At 44.6% G+C, this 24,884-nt stretch overlaps 1 protein-coding gene across 1 annotated transcript in view; it reads right to left on the bottom strand.

Moving 5' to 3' along the window:
- LOC122803781 (leucine-rich repeat-containing protein 74A-like) overlaps nt 1–24,884 on the bottom strand; it is a 1,499,916-nt gene that overhangs the window by 457,460 nt on the left and 1,017,572 nt on the right. The window contains exon 7 of the mRNA XM_044073469.1: nt 7,420–7,505. Coding sequence (XP_043929404.1) covers nt 7,420–7,505 — 86 coding nt within the window. The remainder of the gene's footprint in view (nt 1–7,419; nt 7,506–24,884) is intronic.

Below are 24,884 nucleotides of genomic sequence, written 5' to 3'. Positions count from 1 at the left end.
ATGACTGGCTCCCAGCCGAAAACATAAATGTCTCCTGGACCGTCTGTCCATTTTTATGTGTTAGTACGCTTCCTGGAGATATATCGAGCACATCCAATCATCTTTCCCGAGGAAGGGGAATATTGACTGTGGTGTCACCATCTGGAACTTTGATTTCTTTATGGATTTGTTTAGTTTGCTGAGATCTAGAATGGATCTCAAGTCCCCTGTCTTCTTTGGAACTAAAAAGAACCTTGAGTAAGTTCTGGATCCAATTTAGTCTGCGGGGACATGTTGGATGACTCTTTTTTTCTAGCAACGTGAGTATCTCTTGTGTTGCATAGTCCCATTGGCTGGGTGGAACGTCTGGTATGGACTGGTTTACTGGAGGGGGAGTGGAAAAGGGTATGTAATAGCTTCTGGATATGATTATCTGTACCCAATTGTCTTGGGAGATTTCTTGCCAGGCACTTGGGTACAGCGATAAATGTCCCTCGACTGCCTCCAGAGAAGAGCAGGCAGGCCTCCTTTCAGGAGCGCTGGAAGGGCCTCCCAGAGAATGTATCTCTGTCGCCCTGATTCTCCTGACCCCTCCTGCCACGGGGTCAGTATCTTCCATTAGCATTTCCCGCTCTGACCCTGGGGGAAGTGTCACCACGTGCATCAGAGAAACCTGTTTGGGACTTGCGGAACCACATCTTCCCACCTTTCTGACCCTTAGGATAGGGTTTACATGGGGTGGAAAAACAGACTCCAACAGCAGATAAGGTTTTCCCTTCCTGCTCACACCTGGTCAAAGTATCTTTCACCTTTGGTCCAAAAAGGGCTGAACCATCGAAGGGGGCATTGGTGAAGGAAGACCTGAAGGATTCAGCAAAGTTGCAAAGATGCATCCAAGAATGTCTCCTAAGGGAGATTCCTGCAGCTGCTGCTCTACTCGCTCCATTGGCTGAGTAAGAAATCAGTCTCATGGAGGAGTTCACAATGGCGTTGAGGGTGTAGAGCTGAGAGGAAACTTTGTTTGCAGTCCTCGAAGCTACAGAACCCTGAAGGGTATCTCCTAGCTCCTTCAGAAGATCACTTTGAAGCCTCGTAAAATGGTGAGATAGTTCAGCGACTGCAGGGTAAAGGCCGCTTATGAAAAGGCGTGCTTTCCATATCTGTCCATAGTCCTTGACTCTCAATTAGGAGGATGAACAGATAAGTAGGTCTCCGATAGCTCCTTTTTTGTGGCTACCGCCACCACCATCCCATCTACGAGGACACCTTTTGTGAGGAATTCCTTCTCTGTGGGGGCAGTAATAAATTTATTTGGCCTCCGTGGAACAGTCTCCACTGTATCAGGCGAACTCCAGGCCTTGTGGGATATGACACTTAAAAGCTGGTCATATGGGGGAGTCACCCAGGAGGTGGAAGGGTGAGACCCAAAAGCCTCTAGATATACCAATTAGTTTTCTGAAGGGTTGGTGGGCTTCTAGCCACCCGTCTCTTTCAGGATCTCAAGGATGTCAGCGAAAGAGACATCCTCAGAGAGGGACCCTTCCGACTCATCCAAATCTGTATCTGAAGTGACAGACTCAGGGGAGTCTATGTGCTTCTTCTTGCACCTTCTCTTCAGAAGGACTTCCTCATAGGGGTACTCTGGGAAAGTTTCAGAAGAGACAACAACACCCGCAGGGGCTTCCCAAGGCTCTGAATCTCTACATTTAGGGGGTGGAGAGGATGATGAGACCAACACAGGCACCTGGGATGGAAGAGAAGCTGGGCCCAAGAGTGGAACTGTCTGGGTTGACAGCACTCTCTGCATCATTTCAAAAGCCCTCCCACTCTGCTCCGAAGAGGTCCTCCGCTCCAGAGAGGTAGATGACCGGCTCTGAGGTAAAGCGGGTGGCTCCAAAACTGATGTAGGAGCTAAGCTCAACCTAACCGAGGCACCAAGATGCAGAGTCGGATCAGACAACTGTCTGAGTGCGCTCCTCTCCCCGGCCCTGACAGGTGAGCATTGGCTCCTAGACTCTTCGACGTCTGAAGGAAGCGAGGAAGTCAGAGCAGAAGCCAGAACCAACGAGTCGAAAGAGGGCCATGGCACTGACACCTCCACTACCATCAGGTCCACGCTCTTTGGCTTCGAAGATTCCAGGGTGATCGGAGGAGGAATCGAGGTCGATGTAATTATTCTGCATGGCTCTGTTTCCTTTGGGTCCAGAAACGTAAGAATTTTGGCCAGTGCCAGTGTTCGGAGCAGTCTCTTCACCACCCGCTCCACGTCTTCATCCAACAGACTCCTGGAGAAACGAGAAGAAATTAAAGGAGATCTCGCCTTCTCCAATATGGGAGATCTCAACATCGGAGTGTCAGGCTCCAAGACTGGGGACCGTATCTTGACTATCAACTCAATCGGGTCCATGGACACATTCAGAACCAAAGAGACAGGTTTCTCTAACTTAAATGAGCCACAGAGACCCCTCTAACATAAACGGGTCTCTCTGGGCAGTGGGAGCAACACAATTACAGTAACAGGATAGGTTAGACAGGAAAACAATAATCGCACACACACAAACCAAAACTAAGAGAAAAAAAACCTATCTGAAAGTAATATAAGAATATATTAGAAAGACCCCAAAAGTATCTCACCAAGAGGCTCAAGGGTCTCAAACAGATGCCATATGTTGCTCGGTTAAAAAAACTCCAGCTCTACTCAGTTGCATACCGCCTACCTCGAGGCGATCTATGCCTGACATACAAAGCTATGTCAAATCCAGAATTAATGGACATGCTCTACCTCAGTAAATCTAAATCCCTTAGAGCCACACGCTCGAGGGACTTGAACCTCAGCACAGAAATAAATAGAACTTGCTGGAGGGACAGGTTCATAACCCAGAGGCTCCCTTCGCTCTGGAATAGAATTCCAGTTCATGTGAGGCAGAGCACCTCACTGAATCTCTTCAAGAAGAATCTCGATAAGTGGATGGGGGATCGTAGGTTTGTCCCAGGGATTACTCCCGTGTCACTATTAGACAGAGGCACAATAAACTAAACCTTAAAAAGGGCACAGTATACTCAAATCAAGGGGTGGCGTAAGCCATACAGAATCGGGCTAGGCTTATAATTGCCCCAGGGCAGATAGCCTAGTATGAACCTATGAACCTATGAGAGGCTGAGTTTGAACAGTGTGCTTAGGTGAGGGGTTAGTTCATCTTTGAGCTCATGTAGGACGCAGCCTAGGACACCGACCAGTCCCATTGATGCTGTGTTTTTGGCTTTGGAGTGGGCTGTAACCTGAGTGTCTGTGATTTCAGGGGCACAACATTCTTCTGGTATGGTTATGGGCCCTTTTGGGGGTGAGAGGGGACTGAAGTTTGCACTGAACCTGCCTGCCAGGATGTTGGCGATATTGTTGGGTTCAGTGTATTTTGTGCCATTCTGCACTAACTCCGAGCAGATCTGAGAATTGCCACTTAGATTCTTGACATAGCTAAAGAATGCCTTGTAGTTATCTTTGGTGTCCTTGGCAATTTTTCTTTTGAAGCTAGCCTTGGATGATTTTATAAGGGATCGTAGTTTCTTGCTGATACTAATCAGGGATGTCTTCCCCTCTTGGGATTTTACTCTTTTCTGTACTAGTTTCCTCCTTCTATTGTATAGCTTGTTTATGGCAGGGATCCACCACACTGGTTTCCTTTTCTTGGAGGAGTGAGTCTTGGTTTTGCTTGGGATAGCATGATCCATGCATTCTTGTAGGTGCCCGTAGAGTGCATTAGTAAAGGAATTTGCAGCTTGGGCAGCGTTATCCTTTAGCATGGAGGGATTTGAAACTTTCCACCTCGGTCTTAAGTAACATGAAGTTTGCTTTTGAAAAGTTTTTCACGGTGGTATCTTTGACCGGGGGTGGGGCAGAATGTGGATATCCACAGTGATTAGTTTATGTTCAGATCTAACCAGCGAGGGGTTGACCTCCGGTGTGGAACACTGGTCGCCCATGTTGGTGATGACCAGGTCCAATATGTTGTCACCTCTGGTGGGGGTGCTGACCAGCTGATCCAGGGCATTTCAGTTTATAAATTCTAGGAAATGTTGGGCAAGGGATTTAGTACTTTAGTTCTCCCAGTTAATGTTTGGGCAATTGAAATCACCCAATATCAGGGTGTTTGGTAGGACCTTTATGTTTCCCAGTGTTTCTAGAAATGAGGAATGGGGGTGCTGGGACATGGTGGGTGATCTGTAGCAAGCTAAAATTTGAATTATATTTCTGCCTGTTGTTAGTTGCACGTGGATGAACTCTGAAGCATTGTGCTGTGCCACTAACCTGGAGGTGTGGGTAAGCTTGATGAGTATGGATACTCCCCAGCCTTTTGTATTTCAGTCCAGGTTTTGTGGCCAAAATGTATGGTATGAGTTGTAGCCTGGTAGTGCTGGGGTGCTCTCTGGAGCCTTAAACCAGGTTTCTGTTAATGTACATACATCGATTTTCTCCATACTGAGGAGTGCCTTGACTGCATGCATTTTGTGGTTTAGACTTCTGGCACTGAGTAGCATTACCCTCAGTTTTTTTGTTACTTCTGCTATTTACGGCAGTGGGTTTGTCTTTTGAGCCTTGCTTAAAAAAGGCACTATGGGGATGGCAAGAGCTTTGGCCAGTATTCGAAAGCCTAAGGGTGACAGCTGCAAGCCGTCTCTAGTGAAGCAGCGTGGCTGGTCGAGCATTTCATCCCAGGCTGACAGACACTGGATCCCCTTTGAATGACACCAGAAGCTTAGACAATTGTTGAAATTGATATTTTTTTCTTTATACTATGGTATCATTTTTGGTGAGGGCAGGATGCTACTCAGGGTAAGGGTCATTCCTGCCTGGGCTATGTGATCAGAGAGCTCTTCCAGGTCTCTTTTCATGTAGTTCAGGGAGGTGCAGCTCAGGTCATTCAAACCAACATGGACAATGACAGAGTCGTATTTGTACTTGTTCTGGAGTGACCTGAGTGCTTGTGTTATGTGGCAGATCCTGGCACCCGACAGGCAGCTAACAGTAACTTTCTCCTTGTTCAGCCTAGTGAGTGGGACGTCAGTGTGCCTGACTACAGAGTCACCTATTACTAGTGTGCTGGGTATGTTATTTTGCCTTAAGGGCTGTGATTGCGTGGCACACTGGTCTTGTGAAGTATGTGTTTCATGGTTTGTGTTGAGGGGTGGAGGTTGCTTGGATATCTGCTTTGGAGGTCTCTGTTGCTTTTGCAGATTTTTATTTAGAGCCTCCGAGTATGTTTTCATGTATTTATGTGTGTTTTTTGCCGGTGCTGGTTTCATAGGTCTATGTGAGACTGGCGGTGTGATGCAAGTAACTCCCTTCTCCTTTTGACTGTCTGGTGCAGTCTTGGGTTGATAGAGCTTAGCCTCCAGTTTGGCTGTATAATTGCATCTCTCGCATGTATTAGTGTTTGGTGGTAGGAGAAGAGGGTTGCCTGTGTACATGAGGCAGTTGTAACATTGCCTCAAAATGCCCAGATTCACCAGTTGGACCAGAGAGTACACCTGAAACTGCCCTTTGGACATGCCTGGATAGGTACAGTGAGATGTTTTACTGATTGACTGGTAAGGTCGAATAGAGAGCCTTGTACTTCTCTACAGTATGGGTGGGGGGTCTAGTGCTAAGGTTTATTAGTGCTTGCTATGAGTTTTGAGCAAGTGCCGGGCTGAGAAGTGAATGGTTTGTGTGCTTAAGTTGAAAGTTTGTCTAGTTCCAAGGGAAAAAGTGAAGATTAGACTTTGTGGAGCCACGAATAGTTACTGATTGGCTGGTAAGGTCGAACAGAGAGCCTTGTACCTCTCTACAGTATGGGGGGGGGGTCTAGTGCTAAGGTTTATTAGTGCTTGCTATGAGTTTTGAGCAAGTGCCAGGCTGAGAAGTGAATGGTTTGAGTGCTTAAGTTGAAAGTTTGTCTAGTTCCATGGGAAAAATTGAAGACTAGACTTTGTGTAGCTGGGAATAGTTATACCCTAGCTAACCGGCGCTGCCCAGCGTGCAAAACCGCACTAATGTGGGTTTTATAGCAGGGAAATGAAAGACATAGAAATTAGCCCAAATGGCCAATAAACTACTAATTCCTGGGCTGAAACTACTCCTCCAGGGACAGATAGGCTGCTCAAAGATCCCCTCTCTCACAGGTGAACAGAGAAACTTCCTTCTATCCAAGTAAGGTATGGGGAAACACAGAAACTTGTAACACAGCCTTGAATTCAGCACCGACCTGAAAATTGGACTATACTAGTTTAGAAAGGCGGGAAAACGAGTGTTTTTTTTTTCCAGAAAATAAAGCAGATACAATCAAAAAAACACTTTAAATGCACAGAAATGGTCATCACACTTGAGTGTGTAGCCTACAAGTGTTAAACAGGTAATTTAAACAAAAAAATGACTTTGTTAAAGTGCAGGCAGTAAAATAAGTACAATATGCAGCTGAAACAAGCTTTTTAAATCACAGAAAATCTAAAAAATTGGTGTTTTAGGCAGAATTAGTTAAAGGCAGCAAGAAAATGCAGAAAAATGATACTTAATCACTCTAAAGTCTCTCTTTTGTCTCTCTGCTGCTGTAGAACTCTGCATGGCACCAGGCAGGAGCTTGCTGAGCTGTATACAAGCACAAAAACCTTGCAAATGCGGGTTTTATAGCAGGGAAATGAAAGAGATAGAAATTAGCCCAAAATGGCCAATGAACTACTAATTTCTGGGCTGAAACCACTCCTCCAGGGACAGATAGGCTGCTCAAAGCTCCCCTCTCTCACAGGTGAACAGAGAAACTTCCTTCTATCCAAGTAAGGTATGGGCAAACACAGAAACTTTTAACACAGCCCTGAATTCAGCACTAACCTGAAAACTGGACTATACTAGCTTAGAAAGGCGGGAAAACAAGTATTTTTTTTTTGTTATTTTGTTTATTTTCAGAAAATAAAGCAGATACAATCAAAAAACACTTTAATTGCACATAAATGACTATCACACTTGAGTGTGTAGCCTACAACAGTTAAACAGGTAATTTAAACACAAAAATGACTTTGTTCAAGTGCAGGCAGTAAAATAAGTACAATATGCAGCTGAAACAAGCTTTTTAAATCACAGAAACTCTAAAAAATTGGTGTTTTAAGCGGAATTAGCTAAATGCAGCAAGAAAATGCAGAAACATGATACTTAATCACTCTAAAGTCTCTCTTTTGTCTCTCTGCTGCTGTAGAACTCTGCAGGGCACCAGGCAGGAGCTTGCTGAGCTGTACAGACTTTTGTATACTGGCCGGACATACGAGTCAGCCTGAGACGGACTCCCTCATGTTATGAATACTGCAGTATATAAAAAGAAGGACATCTGTGTTTACTACAGATAAGGTCATATCAGTGAGTGAAATGTAAGACAACCTGAAAATGATAAGGCATCAGGCAATGTTGTTTCTTACCTTCAGCCCTGCACTAACAGCCACTGATCCCTTTAGCCGCAAGTGGTTCCAACTTAGATTAAGCACCTCCAGACCCTCATTACTGGCTGAAAAATACAAACAAAGGGAACAGACACAAACTTAGAAGTTAAAGAATTATTATGGTACCTTCTACAGTTAGACACAATTCTGCAGTACTTATTTTCTGTGATCAAAGACCTGGACTCTGAACATCTTTGGAAGATTAATGCTTTATTTACTGCAGTAAGATGGCACAGTTATGTCATCTGTTAATGAGGCATAGAGAAACCTAGCAGAAATTAAGGACTACATCTAACACCTTCTTAGTATGTTACCCTGCCTAATATATGAGCAGTAGATTCTTTCTACCCCCAGTACAACTGCAATATCCTTCTCCCAAGTAATTCTGAATTCCTTTGATGTTTTTAATTTGATATCAGCTCATTCCAATGATGGTAACTCTTTGCACTCATAACCATTTCATTAAAAATTCTTTACATCGCATCACATCTAAGCCACCATTGTCCAAAATGTATCTTCAAACCATGCATCATATTTTTGTATATTCCACAGAAAAATACTCCCCTCCTGGAGTCATAATTCTCCTACGACAATTAAAAGTTTAGTCAAGCCAACATTCTGAACACCACTGACTGCCTTAACATGGTGCACAGAGCAGCAAAAATATAAAGCCACAGAATGCATGATATAGACAATTACAAACACAATGAATGCCACAAAAATATACATTAGAGGCAAATGGCTAAAATATTGAGGGTTGCAGTGTCTACACTCATGATCCAAAATGTTTACTGTACACTTACTTAACCTGCAACATTAAGCATCCTTGCAATTCTCTAATCCCCCTCACCTAAAGTACCTACATAATGTTAATAGGATCAGACACCAGTTACTGGCAAGTAAAATGGCCTCCCATGACTTTCATGGCTTGCTGCCAAACCAACAGATGTTCATCATTAAATCACTTCTGTAGCAGCCTAAGCTACATGGGACGTCCTGTCAAGGACACTGCCAGCCAGACAGCTTCCAGTGTTTTAGGGCTCCTTCCACACATCCTAACCACTGTACAGTTTGAGGATGTTAGAATGAATACAGTGGCTAGGACACCAAAAGCTTGGAACTTTACTGTCACTGGCAGTCTTCTAGCATTTCCAAGGCTGGGGAGATAAGTATGGTGATTATCTTCCACAATCTTTTGTTTTTAAGAAAAGTGTCACTTTTCTGTGAATTGCCATTTACTGGAATTTCTTAATACTGCTTATACTGTTTTTCATCGAAACAGCTTACAGTTACTTGGGCGTTATGTGCTTAGGATTCCTTGTGGGAACTCTGTGTTAGATAATTGTTTCTGAGAGAAAAAAATGTTTTCTTTACTTGTCAGAACTGATAATTAGGGGCTACATATTCAGGTTTTGAAGAGTGTCATTTATTTATTACCTCAAAGTTTATTGGTTTGTTTGAGATTATTTCACCTAACCACTTGTCGAATACCTGTGTTAAAAATGCATCTTTTTAAGAGAAAAGGTTGACTTTTCTATTTTAACTTGTAGTAATGGAATAAAGCTTCAGAACTTGATGACTGCCATTAATGATTTTAACCTCAAACTGTAATACTATTCAAGATTGCTTTACCTAACCACTATCAAAAGCCAGTTTAATAAAAAGTCAGTCTTTATTATTCATTTTGCTTTTTTTTTTTACCAGATTTGTTTTACTCGGGTAAATCAAAAAACCCTCTACAATGAAGGCCCTGGGAGAAAAGCTCCAACATATTACAAATATTTTAAAACAGACATTCAATAATTCACATGAACAGACATTAAGCAATAAATATTAACAATTACACATATGTTTGCTAATTAGGTTACATTCATATGAAATAAAGGCAACTATTACAGCAGTTAACATTAACCTTCACAATGGTCACTAGTCAGCCTCTTAAGTGTAAGCTGACAATGAAAAACTAACAAAAAAACACTTGACCATAGCAAATGAAGTTAGGCACTTTCATTCTTTTTATTTAGAATTTCTTCAGAACAAATAACATAATACACCCACCCCCTTATATATCGCCATCAGCTGACAATGTTAAAAAGTTACTGCGTAAACTCTTTTTAATTGGAAAATAGGGCATAAAAAGAATTTATGTACTCACCATAATGTTCCATCTGAGTTGTTGCCTCTTATTTGCTCTTCAACCTGTGCATGGCTGCATATTAAAGCTCTAGGATCTGAAACCTGAGCTCCTACCCTACCCATAATGCTCCTCTCTTCCAAGTCCCTCAGATCAAGTCTGCTACACAACTATGCATCATCTTATTATCATACAACTGCAAATAAATCACATAAGGAATCAGAGAAAGTCAGAAATGAATACTTCAGTAGGTCAAATAGTAAGGAAGTATATATCTCCACTAGGTCCTTCAAAAGGCAGGGGGATGGAGGGAGGGAGGGTTGAAGAACAAATGAGAGGCAATAACTCAGTGGAACGTTATGATGAGTACATAATTTCTTTATCTGATGTTGTTGCCTTCATTTGCTCTTCAACTTGTGGGACAGAGTCCCGGCTACAGATGAACTTGAAAGGCCCTCATGGAAGTATATTCCAGAGCACAGCAGAACCAAAAGAAGCTCTATTCCTGGAAATAATATCCAATTTGTAATGAGCTATAAAAGCATGGTGGTTTGACCATGTAGTGGCTGCACAAATTCATCAATGGGGAGTTTAGACCAGAATGCTGAGTAAGTGGAAACAGACCTAGTGGAATGAGCCTTAATATGACAAGGCAAAGGGATGCCCTTTGTGGAGTAAGCAAGCGCAATGCAGCTAGTAATCCAGCTGGGCAGGGTCACCTTGAAAACTAGTTGCCCCAGCTTGGTCTTAGAAAAGGAAATAAAAAAATGCTCAGATTTTCTGAAAAGTTTAGTCATATCCAAATAGAAACAAAGCTGTCTGTGTACGTCCAGCATATGAAGTTGGTACTCTCCTTTATTTTGGAAATTAGGAAAGAAGACAGGCAGATTAATAACTTGGTTTATATTAGCTTCAGATGCGTCCTTAGACAAAAAGTAAGGGTTAGTACACAAAGTAACTCTGTCCTTGTGAAAAACTAAATATGGTGAGGGAGGGTGGCCTAATGGTTAAGGTGTTTGCCTTACAAACACAAGGTGCAGGGTTTGAGTCTCGCAAGGGATAATTGGCTAGGCTTAAAATGGCTCGCAAGGGCAGTTAGCTTAGTACTAATCTATGAACCTATCTATGAATCTATGAACCTATGGAGGCTTACAAGATAAAGCCTGAAATTCAAGTACTCTCTTGGGTGAGGTGATGGTCACTAAAAAGGCGGTCTTCCAGGTCATAAACTTTAAATAAACCTTAGCTGAAGGCTCAAATGGAGGAGAGACTAAAGCTTGTAAAACCAAAGTATGGTACCAAGGAGCAACAGGATCCTTGGTAGGTGGGCGAAGGAGAAAAAAGAAGTTATGTCTTATCATAATGTTCCATCTGTGTTGTAGATCTTTATTCATTCATCACTGTTAGGACTTCGGTTCCATCCTCGGAACCGACACGGCCATTATCAAGCTTACAACATCAGATGGTATCTTTTAAAAAGGCCTTGCACAACTTAGATGAGGCCAGACAGAAAGAATTTTCCCCAGTGTGAAAACTGGAAATGGCTGCCAACTGCCTTTCACCATAGAAAAACAAGCTCTGTTATGAAAAACAGAAGCCAGAAAATCTAAAACAGCAGGAACCGGAGCTGTAAAGGGTCCAAATTGTTCTGATGGGCCCAAACGGAGAACCTCTTCCACTTGCTATTGTATATTTTCCTCATGGATGGTTTGTGTGCTGCAATCAGAATTTTTCAAACTAGGGAAGAAAGCCCAGGAGTTCTAGCCATCATTGGTTTCAGGTTAAAAAGATCAATGTGGATGTCCCAAAGTATGGGACAAAAGATATGGAGTGGGATCCACAGTCCACGGTGGACTAATCAGGTGACACCAAAGTAAGGGAAACCAAACTTGTAGTGGCCAAAAGGGAGCAATAAGGATCGCCTGGTACTTCAACCTCTGAGCTTTTTGCATAAATTTCAGATAAAAGGAAAAGGAGGATAGGCATAAAGCAGATTGAGGGGCAAAGCATGGACTAGAGCATCTCTCAGTTACTGTCCCTGAGAAGGGACTAGGAAAAAAAAATTGCTGCACTTGGTGTTGGAAGGAGATGCAAAGAGATTGCAGCAAGGATGACACCATCTCTGGAAGATCATATTTGCCACTGAAGGATTCAGAGACCACTTGTGAAGCATCAGAATGGTCCTGCTGAGCCTGTCCGCCAGGATGTTTGACTTTCCTGGAATGTGCATTGCTAAGAGAAAGCAGTTGGAAGAGATTGCCCATTGCCACAGCCTCATGGCCTTTCGACACAAGGGCTAAGACTTGGTACCTCCCTGTTTGTTGATGCACCAGACCACTTACATGTTGTCTTTCTGAACTCCAATAGTTCCATGGGAAGAGAGGGATGAAGGGCTTGCAATGCAGGAAGCACCACTCTCATCCCCAGAACATTTATATGCAAATTGGTATATAGAGATGATCACGTGCCTTGGACTGTTTGTCCCAGATAATGCCCCCACCTAAACTGGGACACATCCATGGTCACAGTGGCCAATGAAGGGGGAAGAATGAACGGTCAGCCTTGAAGGAGGTCATTCGATTGGAGCCACCAGAGGAGAGATTGTTTGCCTGCTCAGCAGATTCTGATTAGGTGATTCAATGGATAGTAAAGAAGGGACCATTGGAATCCCAAGGTCCAGTGAAGTACTCTCATATGAAGGCATGCTACTGGAACCAGGGTAATCGTGGTCATCATAGACCCCAAGGCCCTTAGAACAAGACTTGTTGCGGGAGAAGGAATATCCTTGATTTGTTTGATATGAGAACACAAGGTGGAGATTCTGTCTGGAAGTAGAAGTGCTAAAGAATGAATGGTGTTCAGGCATACCATGAAGAAGTCTATGATTTGCAACAGTTGGAGTTGATACTCTTTTAGATTGATGGAGATGCCCAAGGTCGACACTAGATGGGACAGGCAATTTCTTGCTTCTAGGAGTTGATGTCTGATAGGATCAGTTAGAAGTCAATCATCCAGATAGGGAAACACCTGGAATCCTTGCAGTCTCAGGTGACCTGCCACTACTACCATGCATTTGGTGAACACCCTGGGGGCCATGGTGAGACCAAAAGGGAGTACTCTGAACAGGTAGTGATTGGTTCCCAGCCAGAGACAGGGGAAGCTTCTGGAGCATCTGTTCATCTTGGTGTGACAGCACACATCCTGAAGGTCTATAGAGCATATCCAGTCATCCTTCTGCAGGAAGGGCAGAATGAACTGAATCATGACAATTTGGAAGTTTGAATTGGCAACAGATTTGTTGAAGATCATAAGGTCCAGAATGGGCCTGAGGTCCCCTGTCTTTTTGGGTACTAAAAAGAATCTGGAGTAGATGCCTGATCTGAGCTGGTCTAGAGGGACACTTTGGATGACTCTTTTTGAGAGCAGCTTTGAAATTTCTTAGACAGCAGCCACCAAAAAGAAGCCTGCTCAGAAAAGCTTCACCATCCATCCCCCTAACAGGGAGTCTAGGGCCTTGGACAGGTTTGGTAAGTGGGTATATGCTTCAGCAACGTTCGCATTGCGAGTGCTGAATTATTAGGCACATGTAACCAGACTACAGAGGGACTTAGTCAAAGAACTCTCTAGTTCTATCCCATGGTCCATGTCTGCTGAGGAACACAAGACTTTTTTCCTACAGGATGGCCATCCTACAGTCTATATCAAACACGTCCATGAGGTTAATTTCTCATGCTGCAGATGGTGCCTTACAGGCAGCCAGATCATGATTCAGTTTATTCTGCCTTTAACACCCAATGAACTTTTGTGATGACTTCCCAGGCTCTTGGGTGTAAAGACAAATGTCCCCTGAATCTCTGTAGAGATGAACAGTTGGGGAATCCTTCAGGATTCGCTGACTGGGCCTGTCCGAGAAGGTATCTCAAGAACCTTGATTTATTGGACCTCCTCTGCCACAAGCGTGGCATCTGCCATTGTCACTATTTCCCCCTCTGCCTCTGGGAGTAAGGTCTCCCTGTGAATCCTGAAATGGACCCTGAGATCTTCAGACCCACAACTTTTTACCTCCACCCTGGTTCTTGGAAAAAGTCAGTTGTGGGGTAGCAAAGCAGATTCCGACAGCAGGCAAGGCCTTATTGTCTTTTTCACTTTGGGAGAGAGTGTCTCCAACTGCTGGACCAAAGAAAGTCGATCTGTTGAAAGGGGCATTGATAAAGGATGCCTTGTAGGGTTGGGAGAAATCACACAGCCGCATCCAGGCGTATGGCATCTGGTAGCAATGTCTGATCTGGCTGCCTGTGAGGCACCATCTGCAGCATGAGAAATTAACCTCATGGACGTGTTTGATATAGACTGTAGGGTGACCATCCTGTAGGAAAAAAGTCTTGTGTTCCTCGGCAGACATGGACCATGGGATAGAACTAAAGAGTTCTTTGACTAAGTCCCTCTGTAGTCTGGTTACATATGCCTAATAACTCAGTGCTCGCAATGCGAAGGTTGCTGATGCATATACCCACTTATCAAACCTGTCCAAGGCCCTAGACTCCCTGTTAGCGGGATGGATGTTGACGCTTTGCTGAGCAGGCTTCTTTTTGTTGGTTGCTGTTACCACCATGGCATCAACAGAAACACCTTTGGTCCAGTGGGATTGGTCACGAGAGGTGCAAAGAATCTTGTCAGGCCATTTTGGAATAGGTTCCACTGTGTCTGGCTCCTTCCATGACCTGCGCAACAGAAGGTTGATAAGGGGATCTGTGGGGGGACACACCCAAGAAGTAGATGGGCCTGACCCAAAAACATTAATTCCTCCGGGTTACGGTTTGGGGAAGACCAACCTCTTTTTGGTGAATTATCTCCATGATGTCCCCAAAGAGACAACCTCAGGTGGTGATCTAGGGGACCCTTCCCCTTCGAGACTGGTGTCCTCAGTGATGGATTCCAAATGGGAATCCAAGTGTCTCCTTTTGCACTGATGTTTCCGATGAACCGCCTCAGTGGGGTGTTCTGGAAAGCTATCGGAATACTCTGGGTATTCTAAAGGGGAAATAATCTGGAAGTCTTTCTGGCAGGTTATCCTGGAGGTGACAGGGTAAATGGTTCAAACACAAAAACTGCTGGAGGGGTGGGTGGGCTCAGAAGCAGGTAGAGTCAAGGCTCTTCTGGGTGCAGAGAGAACCCTCTCCAGCACATTTAATGCCAAGGATAATCGAGACACCAAGGGCAACCCCACCAAAGCCAATGCTGTCAATGGGGAAGTTCCACGAATCCCTACTGCCCCACGATCAAATGAGGAGCTGGAGATGAGCTTTCAAGCACTGAAGCCCTGAAGGTGAAGAGACAGCTCCAAAAATGTTGTGGCTGATGTCAACCACTTGGACCCGATGCTGAAGCTACAGCTCCAAGAGCCGCTCTTCTCTGAAACGGTTGAAGGTTGGCAATTCAGACAGATCATCAGAGTCGAGGCAACCATACCTGTTGACTCCAAAGTCTTGACTCCAGGTATGTTTGGGCCCGATAACTCCAAAACCAGGAGTCGGATCAGAGAAGGAGATATCAGAGCAAAGGCAGGAATATTGCTCATGGATCCAGAGGGGGGAAGAGCAGGCAAGATCCCCAAATGGATTTGTGACTTGAGGAATTTCACCATCATGCTGTCTACCTCAGCTTTAGAAAGACCTGGCAGAAGAGGCAACAGAGGAAGGCCTAGAAACTGACTGGTCTTGGGGGTTGCAGAAGAGGGGACTTAGGCCTCAAGGCCACCAACTCTGGGGAAAAACTACTGCCCCGGTGCTGAGGGGAGGCTTGAATAACTATGGCAACCAAACTAGTCAGATCCACCAGCTTGAAAGACTTGGCAGGAGGTTACCCGGATTGGCAGGACCTACTGGGAGACCTCTTGTGTTCTTTATTTTTCTTAGAGGGGGTTTCAGCCCGTGAAGTAGATGGTGTAGCAGCCGAAGAATCTGTGGAAGGAAGGAGGCCTTTGAGGATTAACTTGTTCCTCCTATTAATTAAAGCTTGTTGGTTAAACCTAGCACATATTGAGCAGGAAGAGTCCAAGTGGGCAGTCCCAAGACACACGACACACTCAGAGTGAGCATCTGACAGGGGAATCTTGTGCCTATAAGACACATATTTCGTAAACCCCACGGGCTTATATTCAGCCATTCTACAATCAATACACAGTAACAACACTAGCACACACACAACAACAGGAGAGAGTCTAAAAGGAAATATCTATCTACTACCTTTTTTTTTTTTTACTCAAAGATAAGACTGAAGAGTAACGGATATAACTAGAAAGGGTAGGGAGAAAGAGATAGTTACTTTCCTTGGGAAAAGTTTCTAACAGCTGAAAAAAGAAACAACCTGCTGCAAAAGATTAAATTGCTAACGAAATACAAATAAGAAAGAGAGGGTCTACTTGATATGGTCGACATTTCAAAATGTCGAAATTCATATTGCCGAGACCATATGATCGACATTTGAAATGTCGACCATACAAGTAGAACGTAAAAAACAAAAAAAAAACTTAACCTTAACTCTGCTCCCCACACCCCCCAGAACTTAAATATACCAAAGACGAGATCGCACTACAGTGCCGAAGTGGAAATAGTACAGTTTTGTACCTACCATAAATGTAGATATTCGAAGATCCACATTGCTGCAGTCCTAACACTTGGGTAGTCCGCTGTCCCTCATTCTGCCCGAATATCAGAGCATAAGGCTGACGTCGGTCAGGGCGCATTTGACTGACATCAGAACGTCAGGGTACAAATGCACATGACCGACGTCATATCCTCAGTCTTTTCTTGCCCCAGATGTCAGAAGACCCTAAAAAGAAAGGTCCAAACCCAAAGACCACAACTAAACAAATAGCTAGTCTAACACCAAAAATATGTATAATATATACAATATATACAAAATGCAATATACCAAATGCAGCTTACCTCAGATGGATAACCCAACCCACACAACCACCTCAACAACAGAGGGGAAGGAGGGAGGGTAAATTGGACTGCAGCAATGTGGATCTTCGAACATCTACATTTATGGTAGGTACAAAACTGTACTATGTTCTTCATCTCACATTGCTGCAGTCCTAACACTTGGGTAGAATCCCAAAGCAGAGGTAAGGGAGGATGGCTAAACTATAATGAAGCAGGAGCTGCCAAAATGCCCTGCAACACAGCAGTGGCAAAACCAGCCCTAGATCTAGAGTACAAGGGAAGGTGGTAATGCTTAGAGAAGGTATGCACTGAACTCCAAGTGGCTGCCTCCAAAATATCCTTAGTAGCCACCCCCCTCAAAAAAGCTGTTGAAGTGGCAGTAGCCCTAGTGGAATGAGGTCTAATCCCAGCTGGAATATCTTTGCCATGATGGGAATAACAGAAAGCAATGCAAAATCCAATCCACTTTGAAATAGTTTGTTTTGACACAGGCTTGCCCTGAGAACACAAAGCAAAAGAAACTAATAATTGCTGAGATTGTCTGAATCCTTTAGTTCTATCCAAATAATATCGCAACTGCCTGTGAACATCCAAGGTGTGCAAAATCTTTTCCCCTTTAGTTTGGGGATTTGCATAAAAAGTAGGCAAATGAATAGTTTGGTTTAAAGCCACACTAGAAACCATTTTAGGCATGAAGGAGGGATTGGTACGTAAAGATACCCTATCCTTGTGAAAAATTAAGAAAGGCTCAACTGCCATAAGGGCCTGTAATTCAGAAACCCTTCTTGCAGAAGTAATGGCCAACAAAAAAGCAGTCTTCCATGACAAATATTTCAACTCAGCAGTAGCTGCAGGCTCAAAAGGTTGTAGAGTGAGTTTCTCCAACACAAAATTGAGATCCCAAGCAGGAGTAGGAGCTCTTCGTGGGGGTCTTATATTCTTTGCCCCTCTGAGAAATTGCTTGAATAAAGGATGAGAAAACAATGGTGGGTCACAATTGTAGTGAGCTGAAATTTCTGCAGCATGAATCTTAATAGAAGAGAAGGACAAACCTTTGTCCAATAACTCAGTAAGATAATGAAGAGCCACACTTAAATCAGACTCAGAAACATCCAAATCCTTAGCTGCACTCCAAAATAAAAATCTCTTCCATTTATCTGCGTACACTTTTCTTGTACTAGGCCTTCTAGCTTCCAAAATCACATTCAAAACTTGTTGTGGAAGTTGAGACCCTCTATGGTTTAAAACAGAATATGCCATGCTGTTAGGTGAAGAGAGTGAAGCTTGACATTCAGCAAATGACTGTCCTCCTGGGACAACAGATGTGGAATCAAAGGCAAAGGCCATGGAGGCTTCCGTACTAGACTTCTCAGTAGTGGGTACCAGTGTTGTCGAGGCCAATCTGGAGCTATCAAAATCATCCTTGGTTTGTCCTGTCTGACCTTCAGAAGTACCTTTGGGAGGAGAGGCAGAGGTGGAAAGGCATACACATGAAGATTTTTCCAACTGAAAGAAAGAGCATCCACTTTCCAAGCTGTGTGATGAAACCGCTTTGTGCAAAACTTTGGCAGCTGGTTGTTTAGTGGAGAAGCAAACAGATCTATGTCTGGAGTTCCCCAGGACACTGTCAGTTTCTGAAATACATGAAGATCCAGTTTCCACTCGTGGGGATCCATGATTTGTCTGCTTAACACATCTGCTAAGGAGTTCTGTGCTCCCGGCAGAAACCTTGCCTGAAGACTTAGTTGTAAACTGAGAGCAGTCTCCCACAAAATCATTGCTTGCCTGCATAGAGGATAAGAATGTGTTCCCCCTTGCTTGTTGATGTACCACATGACAGTTGTGTTGTCTGTTAGAATCAACACCTGCCCTGGAAGAAGTAAATCCTTGAAAGCTATTAATGCAAACTGGACTGCTAACATCTCCTTCATGTTGATATGTAGATGTTGTAGTCTGGCAGGCCACTTGTCTTGTATCCACTTTCCGTTTAGATGAGCTCCCCAAGCTATGTCTGAGGCATCTGTCGTTAAAATCTGACTCGCCTCTGGCCGGGTCACAGAGAGTCCCTTGTTTAGGTGACATTCCTGAGCCCACCACAAAAATTCCTTTTGAATGCAAGGTATTATTTGAATGACAGTGTCCAGATCCTGGCAGTGCTGTGTCCATACATCTTTGAGATACCATTGTAGCTTCCTCATATGCAGTTTGGCATTGGGAAGCACCAGAATACAAGATGCCATGAACCCTAAGGCTTGAAGGACTGTCCTTGCAGTCAGCCCGGACTGATGAGATAGTTGATGGAAGTAAAGGGATAGACTCTTTTGTTTGTCCGGGGTTAAAAAGGCCATCTGGGATGCTGTATTCAGTCTCACACCCAGAAAGCACATGTCTTGAGAGGGTACTAGACTGGACTTTATTTCGTTCACAGAATACCCCAGGCATCTTAGCACTGCAATCACATATTCCAAATGATGAAGAAGCTCTTCCCTTCCTTGAGCCAGAATCAGGCAGTCGTCCAAATAAGGATAGATCTGTATTCCTTTTAGCCTGAAGAAAGCTATCACTGGAGCCAGAACTTTCGTGAACACTCTGGGCGCAGTAGATAAGCCAAAGGGCAATGCAGAGAACTGATAGTGAGAAGTCCCAGCCCGAAAACGCAGATACTTCCTGCAAGTCAGTCTGATAGGAACATGAAGGTAAGCCTCCTTGAGATCCAAAGTTACCATCCAATGATCTTTGCCCAGCAGAGGTAAAAGCTGCTGCAACGTCAACATTTTGAACTTGGGAATGTCCAGATAAGTGTTGAGGATAGACAAATCCAAAATTGGTCTCCACGTGTTCCCCTTCTTTGGGACTAGGAACAGGCGAGAATAAAATCCTAGGCCCCTTTCTGGCAAAGGAACCGGCTGTATGGCCCCTATTTGGAGTAGCAGTGAAATTTGCTTGTGAGCCTCTATTCTTTGTTGAGGAGGAATGTCTGGCATGCCTTTGAAAGGAGGCAAGGTATGGAAATAAAACCTGTAACCGTGATGTATGATATCCAGTACCCATTTGTCTTGGGTAATCAAACTCCAATTTTCTTTGAAAAGTGCCAACCTTCCTCCCAAAGGTGCTGCCAGGCGAGAAGGTTCTGGCAGCTGAAACGGTAGGTCATTGGGTCTGTTTACGAAAGGACTGACCCCTGCCCTCACTTGAAGACTGTGCAGGAGAACTCCCTGCTCTGGGCCTGAAAGAGCCCTGACCTCTGCCCCTGCCACGTCTAGATCTACCCCTAGACTGGGAATCATAAGAAGCATACGTCCACCCTTTAGTAGGCCAATTTCTACTAAACTTTGGAGGCTGAACCTGCAAAAAATCTTTAACAGTCTGCATAGACTTAGCCTTATCTTCCATTTTCTTTAAAACTGCTTCAACAGGAGAACCAAACAAGATATCAGATTGCAAAGGGGCATCCAAAATCCTAGTTTTAACATGGTCGGATAAATGTTGATCCCTCAGCCAAGCATGCCTGCGAAGAACTGACCCAGTGGCAGCCACCCTAGACGAGGCCTGTACAGCATCAAAACCACATTGCAAAGAATGCTTACCCACCTGCTCAGAAACATGCACTAAATCTTGTAACTCTTTACAGTCAATACCTTCCGCCAGGGCATCAACCTTAGATTTCAACTGAGAAAGGAGAAAATTTTGATATTTCAACATGTGAAACTGGCAATTCAAAGCTCTCATGGCTAGAGTGGAAGAAGTATAAACTTTCTTTCCCCATCTATCCAAGGCCCTGGCCTCTTTATCTGCAGGAACCGGATTTTTGACAACAGAAGCCTTAACACCCTTAGGCCCCTGGCTAACAGTTTCTGGGTCTGCCCTAGGACTCTTAAAAAGATACATATGAGCTTCAGGCACCCTGTAATACCGATCCGGTTTAACAGGAGCAGGAGGCAAAGAATCAGGATTAAGAGAAGCCTCCGCAAACACATCTTCCACCACATTCAGAACAGGAGGAATAGCTAAAGGCCTATGCTGGGGTAAAAACAAAAATTTCCTAAGCCTTTTCCTGGAATCAGAGAAATCCTGACCTTCCCATTTAAAATGCTCTCTCATGGAGTGAAGGGTCTCTGAAAAAGAAAAATCCTCAGGAGGAGAAGCAGAAGGAGTAGAATCATCCATATCAGAGTCAGAATAATGAGAATACTCCTGCAAGTCTTCAGTCAAGACTCAGACACATCCGAAGCCTGCTCATAATCCCCCAACACAGGTTCCATCCTAGGCCTCTTATCAGGAGGGGGCATAGAGCCCCTAATTAAAGTAATTAAATCCTCTGCCATTTTGAGCATGTGCTTCCTGGGCACAGCACCTGAAGAACTGGGAGTGACACCCACCGAAGCTAAACTAGGCCTGCCTCTAGGAGAAGCCTTGGATGCAGAAAGAGAGGGCCTAGACCCCTTAGCAAGGGAGGGGAGTACAGTTACTTGAGAAGCCCCTACAGCCTGCCCTGCCTCCTGGGAGGCCACATCCTGTAAAATCAAAGTTTCTCCCTGAGTCTCCAGAGAGGCCTCCGTCGGAACCACCGGTTCCACTGACACCTCCACAGCACTGGCGTCCGGTTCGGACGACTCCTCTAACGTAGGTTTAACTGCCTTGTCCTTGCGCTTCTTTGAGGAAGCCGGCGTCGGAGCATCCGACGGCATTTTGTAATTGCACCACTTCCCAAAGACCAACCTTGCACAATCCAACCTCCGCTTTATAGTGCGTTTGTTAAACCTAGCACAAAAGCGGCATCCAACAACGTCGTGCTCAGGTCCTAAACAAGGTATACACAAATTATGATAATCTCTATGCGGTATCTGTTTCCCACAAGAAATACAGTTATTCACTTTTTCTGACATCCGGTAAACCACTGAGGCAAGAAAAAAACAAAATATTCCCCAACGGGGTACTTAACCAACTCTGACTTCGGTCTGAAACTCCGAATTCGAAAAATTTCAGAACGCCGAACGGCACTTGCAATACTGCTTCTGCATCGGACCATGCGGCAAAAAAGACTGAGGATATGACGTCGGTCATGCGCATTTGTACCCTGACGTTCTGATGTCAGTCAAATGCGCCCTGACCGACGTCAGCCTTATGCTCTGATATTCGGGCCGAATGAGAGACAGCGGACTACCCAAGTGTTAGGACTGCAGCAATGTGAGATGAAGAACATCTTTCTATTCCGCACTATAGGGAGATGCCGGTTCCCCATGGTCAGCATTTCAAATGTCTATCATATGGTCTCAGCCATATGAATGTTGACATTGTGAAATGTTGACCATTCAAAGGGGACCCGAAAGAGAATCTGAAGGAAATATTATCAGAAAACTTCTAAAAATTTATATGCAAATTGGTATCTAGAGAGGACCATGTGCCTTGGACTGTTTGCCCAAATAATGTCCCCACCCAAACTGGGACACATCCATGGTCACAGTGGCCAAGGAAGGGGGAAGAATGAACGGTCAGCCTTGAAGGAGGTCATTCGATTGGAGCCACCAGAGGAGAGATTGTTTGCATGCTCAGGAGATTCTGATTAGGTGATTCAATGGATAGTAAAGAAGGGACCATTGGAATCCCAAGGTCCACTGAAGTACTCTCATATGAAAGTATGCTACTGGAACCAGGGTAATCATGATCATCATAGACCCCAAGGCCCTTAGAACAAGACTTGTTGGGGGAGAAGGAATATCCTTGATTTGTTTGATATGAGACCACAAGGTGGAGATTCTGCCTGGAAGTAGAAGTGCTAAAGAATGAATGGTGTTCAGGCATACCACGAAGAAGTCTATGATTTGCAACAGTTGGAGTTGATACTCTTTTAGATTGATGGAGATGCCCAAGGTCGACACTAGATGGAACAGGCAATTTCTGGCTTCTAGGAGTTGATGTCTGATAGGAGCAGTCAGAAGTCAATCATCCAGATAGGGAAACACCTGGAATCCTTGCAGTCTCAGGTGAGCTGCCACTACTACCATGCATTTGGTGAACATCCTGGGGGCCATGGTGAGACCAAAAGGGAGTACTCTGAACAGGTAGTGATTGGTTCCCAGCCAGAGACAGAGGAAGCCACTTGAGCATCTGTTCGTCTTGGTGTGACAGCACACATCCTGGACGTCTATAGAGCACATACAGTCATTCTTCTGCAGAAAGGGCAGAAATGAACTGAATTGTGACAATTTGGAAGTTTGAATTGGCAACAGATTTGTTGAAGATCATAAGGTCCAGAATGGGCCTGAGGTCCCCTGTCTTTTTGGGTACTAAAAAGAATCTGGAGTAGATACCTGATCTGAGCTGGTCTAGAGGGACACTTTGGATGACTCTTTTTGAGAGCAGCTTTGAAATTTCTTAGGCTGCAGCCTTCCTCTGATTTGGGAGCAATATCAGGGAGGATCTTGCTTGGAGAAGAGTTTTGGAAAAAGGGAATTGAATAACAGCAGCCACCAAAAAGAAGCCTGCTCAGCAAAGCTTCACCATCCATCCCCCTAACAAGGAGTCTAGGGCCTTGGACAGGTTTGGTAAGTGAGTATATGCTTCAGCAACCTTCGCTTTGCGAGTGCTGAATTATTAGGCACATGTAACCAGACTAAAGAGGGACTTAGTCAAAGAACTCTCTAGTTTTATCCCATGGTCCATGTCTGCTGAGGAACACGACTTTTTTCCAACAGGATGGCCACCCTACAGTCTATATCAAACACGTCCATGAGGTTAATTTCTCATGCTGCAGATGGTGCCTCACAGGCAGCCAGATCATGATTCAGTTCATTCTGCCTTTAACACCCAATGAACTTTTGTGATGACTTCCCAGGCTCTTGGGTGTAAAGACAAATGCCCCCTGAATGCCTGTAGAGATGAACAGTTGGGGAATCCTTCAGGATTCGCTGACTGGGTCTGTCTGAGAAGGTATCTCTAGAACCTTGATTTATCGGACCCCCTCTGCCACAAGGGTGGCATCTGCCATTGTTACCATTTCCTCCTCTGCCTCTGGGAGTAAGGTCTCCCTGTGAATCCTGAAATGGACCTTGAGATCTTCAGACCCACAACTTTTTACCTCCATGCTGGTTCTTGGAAAAAGTCCGTTGTGGGGTAGCAAAGCAGATTCCGACAGCAGGCAAGGTCTTATTATCTTTTTCACTTTGGGAGAGAGAGTGTCTCTGACTGCTGGACCAAAGAAAGTTGATCTGTTGAAAGGGGCATTGATAAAGGATGCCTTGTAGGGTTGTGAAAAATCACACAGCCACATCCAGGCGTGGCATCTGGTAGCAATGTCTGATCTGGCTGCCTGTGAGGCACCATCTGCAGAATGAGAAATTAACCTCATGGACGTGTTTGATATAGACTGTAGGGTGGCCATCCTGTAGGAAAAAAGTCTTGTGTTCCTCAGCAGACATGGACCATGGGATTGAACTAAAGAGTTCTTTGACTAAGTCCCACTGTAGTCTGGTTACATGTGCCTAATAACTCAGCGCTCGCAATGCGAAGGTCGCTGATGCATATACCCACTTACCAAACCTGTCCAAGGCCCCAGACTCCCTGTTAGGGGGATGGATGTTGAAGCTTTGCTGAGCAGGCTTCTTTTTGGTGGTTGCTGTTACCACCATGGCATCAACAGAAACACCTTTAGTCCAGTGGGATTGGTCGCGAGAGGTGCAAAGAATCTTGTCAGGCCATTTTGGAATAGGTTCCACTGTGTCTGGCTCCTTCCATGACCTGCGCAACACAAGGTTGATAAGGGGATCTGTGTGTGTGTGTGTGTGTGTGTGTGTGGGGGGGGGGTGATACACCCAAGAAGTAGATGGACCTGACCCAAAAACATTAATTCCTCCGGGTTATGGTTTGGGGAAGACCAACCACTTTTTTGGCTAATTATCTCCATGATGTCCCCAAAGGGACAACCTCAGGTGGTGATCTAGGGGACCCTTCCCCTTCGAGACTGGTGTCCTCAGTGATGGATTCCAAATGGGAATCCAAGTGTCTTTTTTTGTACTGATGTTTCTGATGAACCTCCTCAGTGGGGTGTCGGAATACTCTGGGTATTCTAAAGGGGAAATAGTCTGGAAGTCTTTCTGGGCAGGTTATCCTGGAGGTGACAGGGTAAATGGTTCAAACACAAAAACTGCTGGAGGGGTGGGTGGGCTCAGAAGCAGGTAGAGTCAAGGCTCTTCTGGGTGCAGAGAGAACCCTCTCCAGCACCTTGAATGCCGAGGATGATCGAGATACCAAGGGCAACCCCGCCAAAGCCAAAGCTGTCAATGGGAAAGCTCCACGAATCCCTACTGCCCCAGGATCAAAGTGAGGAGCTGGAGATGAGCTTTCAAGCACTGAGGCCCTGAAGG

Source organism: Protopterus annectens, chromosome 6.part0, assembly GCF_019279795.1.
Source record: "Protopterus annectens isolate FY-2018-M chromosome 6.part0, PAN1.0, whole genome shotgun sequence".
Taxonomy (NCBI): Eukaryota; Metazoa; Chordata; order Ceratodontiformes; family Protopteridae; genus Protopterus; species Protopterus annectens.
Note: the sequence above shows the minus strand (reverse complement) of the source record. Positions and strands in the feature narration are given on the sequence as shown.